Source organism: Octopus bimaculoides, chromosome 10 (genome assembly GCF_001194135.2).
Source record: "Octopus bimaculoides isolate UCB-OBI-ISO-001 chromosome 10, ASM119413v2, whole genome shotgun sequence".
Classification (NCBI taxonomy): Eukaryota; Metazoa; Mollusca; class Cephalopoda; order Octopoda; family Octopodidae; genus Octopus; species Octopus bimaculoides.
Window position 1 is genome coordinate 17,498,118 of NC_068990.1, and position 6,562 is coordinate 17,504,679.

Here is a 6,562-nt window from a genome sequence, read left to right on the forward strand (position 1 = left end):
ATATATATATATATATATAAAATACTAATTGGAGATAGGTCATCTACGTTCCTTGCAACCGCAGCTAAAGCCTCTCCCCGTTTTTTTTAGTCTAATACCAGGAGTCAAGGACTGTTAAGGGTTAGGTAATGTCACTTGCAATAAATAAAACTTAGAAAATAAAATTAAAAGGATTAAATCTCAAAACCAGAAGATGGATAATAATACAGAGCCTCTACGTGGTCGCCCAACTCGCTAGACATAGCAGCCAAGTTTACCTCAGTGTCACACTGCTGTTTTAAGAAAGGAAAAGAAGAATTGGATGATGTATTCTCAGGCATATTTCTTTAAAAAATATATAAAGAGAGAGACAGAGATGCTCATGGTTAGAATGCCTTTGATCATAAGCCGGTCCAGTGAGAGCTAACCTGGGGTTAAACAAGGAAACAAGTGATCACAAAAATCGTTCAAGTTCATACTATCACGACTCCCAAACATTTGTGTGTGTGTGTGTGTGTGTCCTCAATTGTGTATGCTTGAGAGTGTGTGCATGTATGCGTATGCTTGTGTATGTGTGCGTACACGAACTCAAGACACTAAAACACAAAAAGCCAGACAAATGCCCTGACACATACACGTGCATAAATCCCTCCCTATACACTCCTCTCTCTACATAGACACAATAAGGTTTATATGTAGTGTCTGTGAGGCTATACAATTACAAGCTATGAAATTCGATATGTTTCACCATTCCCTTCTGAAGTCTTCATCGAATAAATATCTTTAACGTAAAAAGAAGAGGGTGACAGAGACTTCTCCACGTTTTAAATCAGATAAGAGAACATTATAGTTATAATTGTTTATCTTTAATATACTGTGAAGTTTATAAGAATAAAGCATAAAGTTGACATTCCGTTTTGAATTCACTGATTAAGTTAATGCTTATTCGCCACATGAGCGACAAAGAAATAATAAATTACCATACAGACGTGCGTGCGTGCGTACGCACGTATGTATGTGTATGTGGGTGCGTGCGCTTTAGCGTATGTATGTATATATGTATGCATGAATTCACACATACGTACGTATGTAGAGTATGTGTTATAATGATTCGTTACTGGTGGCCAAATGTTTCGCTGTCTGAATTTTTTAAATGAATGAAGTATTTAGTGCAAATAAAGTATATATTTTAATTCAATGTAATTTATATCATATATTGTAAAGCGTCAGTGGGTTGGATAACTTGTTACATGCTAAACACTTTACTATTCTAAGAACTACACAGGTTGGGAATTACCGAAATAAGCATAACTAACATCCAGATGCTGTTTAATGACAATTCATCCCTAACTGCACAGAGATTAGTCATGTATCTCATCAGATTGCATAGAGAAGAGTAAATGAAACTATATGATGTACTAGTTTCTTTTTTCTTTTCTTACTTTTTTCAGGAGCTCCAGCGATAAGCGAGGTGGAAGGTCTACAGACTCGGAATCGGAACTTGTTTCTATCTGGGTTTAACAACTGAGACAGTCACAACTAACGATTTCTGATTAAAAAAATTAAAAAATTAAAAAATCATCATCGATTAAATGAAGCTAAGATGTCCATATCCTTCTTAGGGGTACTCGTGGCCTGAACGAAATTATGGACTGGTTTCGTGCGAAAATTGAAACCGGCTCGCTAGGTGTATAGGTTCTGATCAGCGGTGTTCACAAGACCCTTTTGTTAATAAATAATGATTTCTTGCGTTAGCACAAAGTAACAAACAATTTGTGACCTTGACTAATGGTTAATTTATTGCCACTCGATGGTTGTCATCTACAGAGGGGTTTTGAACTCAGATCGTAAAGAAAGAATTAAATCTTAAAAGATTTTAAAATCCAACATTTCACTAATTCTGCAGTAACATCACCTTCCTGTATGGTAATAACAACAATAATAATAATTTCTGCCATAGGTATAAAGCCACAAATATTTCGGAGAATATCAAATCGACTGAGTAGTTCTAACTGATTTAAAATGACCAACGCTTCCTCTAAGAACATGTTCATAAAAGATTACTTTTTATTAACCTGCTAGGTTTGAAGAAGAGCTAATGTCCATGGCCTTTGTATCTCCACTGAAACTTTTGATTGATTCATGCCGATAATATCCAGCTTAAACTGATGCATGTCAATACTTGCAGGAGAAGCATGAGCAGAAAAAGGATTCCAAAGAATCGAAGTTCTGCTGTGGAGAGACTGGGCCAAATGTTTAATGCTGGCTTAGAACACAACATCACTGATGGGAGGAAGAGAGACGACAGAGTGCTTGAATAGCGGTGACACACGAACAAGCCAGATCTGAAGAACAGAGGCCAATATAGTAGTGGCGTAAAAAGTCGATGGATGATACTGCACACTTGTGGACCAGAATGCTGGTGTGTATCTGTGATTTTATGCCATTCGGTCGAGTGGCTTTTACTCTGAATGCTGTTTAGTGTGTGTGTGTGTGTGTGTGTGTGAGCAGCTTAGTCCCAGAAGTGGGATCAATAATATTCCATTGTGGATCTTGTAATGTATCATTAGGGTTCTAAAGCCTAAAACTGCGTAATTTGAACCAAACCCGAATTCCAAACAATACACAAAACACATTGCTCTCCCGTTTTTAACAACCAACATGTTTTTTGGGGGGTTTTTTTTCAAGAAATGAATGAATCCATTCAAGTCAGCGACAGCTCTTAATTAAAGCTTTTTCATTTCAATTCAAGTTTCTTGTGTTCCGAAAAAGCAAAACCATGAACGTTACACGATCTCATACTTAATTTTCGAAAATTGTATAAAACAAGACCTATTGTTGATTAACCCCACCTCAAAGTTGGTCTTGATCGAGAAGGCAGACCTATGATCCAAAACATTTTAGTTAAGTGTTCGAAATCAACTTATATAGAAAAAAGATTGAAAAATGAATGGTGTCCGTTTTAAAAACAATAGAAGTTTAATAGATTTGGCTGCTATTTCTAAGAGCAGAGTTGTTGGTATTTTATCTCTCTTCGGGGCTGGCCGAGCAAACATTTAGTCAAAAATATTACGGAAATGACAATCCCATCCCGTTTCCCTCTAAACACTGCAACAAAAACTATATTATCCAAGGCTGGTGATTTGTAACAGGTTCAATGCCAACTTAAAGTCTCCTTTGGTGGCTTATTTATAGTTTGAGTTATGTTCAAAGATCGTCACTCCGCAAAGTGGTTTTGATATCCGATTAAAGCCGATTCACACCACTTAAACCGCTGGAATGTGTTTGCAGAAAATAAGAAAGCTATATCACATGTACCTGATAAAATAAAGATTAAATACAGTCACATTCCAATTCGTTTGAGCCCCATTCCGAAGAATATGAGGAAGACCAAACTATGAGACTCGGTACTTTTTATTTTATCGACTCCGGAAAGAAGAAAGGTAAAGATGATTTCGGCAAGAAAGACACAGTAGAATATTTAGTCTCGTTTCTCTACGTTCTGTCGTGAAACGCTCCACCTTTCCAAAGTTCTATAATTCTTTCTAGTTTTGGCACAGGGCCAGCAATTTTGAGAGAAGTGGGCAGTCGATTACATTGACCCCAGTATTCAACAAGTACTTATTTTATAGACTCCGTAAATAGGAACGGTAAAGTTCGACCTCGGCGGAATTTGAACTCGAAACGTGAAGAAACACCACTAAATATTTTCTCCGACGTACTAATAATTCTGCCAGCTCGCCGCCTTCCAAAGTTCTATAATATAAGCACATGTGTGTGTGTGTATACATTGAGATAGAAAGATAGATAGATAGACCTATACGTGCGCGCACACATACATACATGTGTGGCTATGTATTTAATATATCAATTTTAATTAATATTTTTAAAAACTTGCCTCTCCAATACATATATAAAAATACATGACGTACACACACCCACATAAGCAATCGAAGAAGGAGGCACGTAGTCGCTCGGCCCGCTAGAAATAACAGCTAAATCTTGAATTTGCATCATACTATCTTAAAAGAAAGGACACAGTAGATATTATAGTCTAACCACAATGACCTAAACTAAAACAGGGTGGTCACGGCTATAATGTCTTTGATCATAAGTTTTCTCAATCAAGGTTGACCAGGGCTAAAAAAAACCACGCACGCACACACTCACAAAGACAGCTGCTTGGCATGTCTAAATTAAAAACAAGAGAATCATCTTGTCAGTTGCACAGTGACCGGCTTGGAGTCTGTTGCGAAGGAATGAAGAAAAAATATAAAATATATTTTAAGAGGCTGATACAAAAACATACATCGATCGATATATATATATAGAGAGAGAGAGAGAGAGACAGAGACAGACAAACAGAGATTGGTTGTATATGTGTGTGTGTGTGTGTGTATATAGGTAGGTATTATGTCAAAATACCAAGGGGATGAAAGCTTATTAAAACGCCGTACATTAACTATAGATTAAAAATTAATATGAATAACAAAAGAAAGCATCGTTTATTTCATACGTGTGTGTGTGTGTGTGTGTGTGTGTGTGTATGTGTGACAGGAGAGAAGAGAGATGGATGGATAAATGGATGGATGGATGGATGGATGGATGGATATTATACACACGCACACAGTAATGAAAATATATATTTATACTTACTTATTAGTGGCCGATGTAAGGTGAGCCAGACCCACCGAATATCCAAAGTAAGTCTCAGTTTTGCCGCTGTAAACCCGAGCATATTTCGTATCGATATTAAATGCAAAAAGCGGATAGAATAATTGAAACAGTAAGATAGTTAAGTAACACATGAATCGGTAGCGTGTTTTTCCAAGACTTGAATAAGAGAACCTGTTTAAAATTATCATATTATACGTGTGTGTGTGATCTTGTTTATAAATATATAGTCGAATATATAATTATAAGGTAGTGATTGTGTTGTTTAGCGATCCGTTTCGCAGTAGCAAATAGTTAAAGATTTAAAATGAATTAAAAGTAGGGTCAAAAACAAAAATGAAGATCACAAATAACTTTCCGTCAGCCTGACTCAATCTGAAAACAACGACTGTTCAAAATCTCAGAATCTCTCTCTCTTTCTCTTCCTCCCCTGTCTCTTCCTTTTTCTTTTTCTCCCTCCCTCTATTTCCTCTTTCTTTCTGTTCTAATACACTCTCTCTCTCTCTCTCTCTCTCTCGTCGTCCTGTTCTAATACGTTTCTCTCTATCTTCTGTTACAATGTTTCTTTCTCTTTTTCTTTTCTAGTATGTTTCTCTCTCACTTTCTCGCTCTCTCTCACACTCCCATATCACCTATTGCTTTTCTTTTTTCATTCAGCCCGTCCTATAAATGCGTGTATATATATATATATATATATATAAATGTGTGTGTGTGTATAAATGCGTATATTTGTGTGTGTGTGTGTATGTGACCGTAACGCTAGAATGTGCTTATCTATTATGCGCCCTTCTCACTCAACTCGTGTCTAAATGTATGTCCTTGTTAAGTGTGTGTATATACCTACTAGTCGCTTCATCTAAAGCATATGGATGTGTTTTTTTTTCCTGTATTTACATAGATAGGCCTGTCTTACATTTAATGTGTTTGTGTATTCCTCTCAGTCAGGCTCACTCTCTTTCACCTACTTACTTTCGTCCACTCCGAATAATTCTCATTCATTCTCACTTTCTCTTTATCTCTCACATTTTTATCCCTCTCACCGTCTCTTTGTCTTTGTCTAATAATAATAAAAACCACTATAATGTTAGTCAATTCATCTATTTATTTCCTCAACTCTTACATACGGAAGGCTCCAGGACAGGATGATTAATTTTCTACTCTTGAATAACTAACTGACTTAATTGTCACTGTCAACAGGCTGCAGTTAACAAGAAAACAGTGGAGCTTTAAAATACATAGAAACGTGCGACGGTCGGGACGATTTTAGCACTTTAGCGGTCATGCCAGGAAGAACAAGAATTAGAGATGATGGGGGTGAGAGGGGGTAGCGAAACAACATTACATACTACAGCAGTAGCAGATTTTATTCTTATTTATTTACTATTATTTCAGCCCATTCACATGTTTTAATGATAGACTGGTTGGTTGGTTGGTTAGCTACCGCCAGCCATTCATCCGTCCCATCCATCCATACATTCAGACACACATACATATACATACATGCATACATACATACATACATACATACATACATACATACATACATACATACATACACACATACACATACATACATACAAGATAAAACAATCCAGGCGACAGGCAGTGGTCTGCGACGACAAAACTCGTATTTGGAAAAAGCGACAGAATGAGTACTGTGAAATCGGTGTGGGGCGTGGAGTATCCAACGTTTCGGACAAAGTCGTTCGTCTTGATTAATATGCTTAAGATGATATGAGGGCGGAGGAAAAACAGGAAAGTTTTACATCCTTTCTGTTGTTTACCTTCTATTTTAACACCGTGGAAGGAATCAGTCTAAAGTGCTGGATACTCCTCACTCCAGACAATTTCATATATATGTGTGCGTGTGTGTGTGTGTGTGTGTGTGTGTGTGTGTGTGTGTGTGTGT

The 6,562-nt window shown here is 36.9% G+C and overlaps 1 protein-coding gene across 1 annotated transcript in view; it reads right to left on the minus strand.

Moving 5' to 3' along the window:
• Nucleotides 1-5,521, minus strand: part of LOC106883988 (integrin alpha-6) — a 188,437-nt gene extending 182,916 nt beyond the window's left edge. Inside the window, exon 1 of the mRNA XM_014935149.2 lies at nucleotides 4,636-5,521. Within this exon, the coding sequence (XP_014790635.1) occupies nucleotides 4,636-4,844 (209 nt within the window). The 5' untranslated portion in view covers nucleotides 4,845-5,521. The remainder of the gene's footprint in view (nucleotides 1-4,635) is intronic.
• Between the last annotated feature and the right edge of the window lie 1,041 nt (nucleotides 5,522-6,562).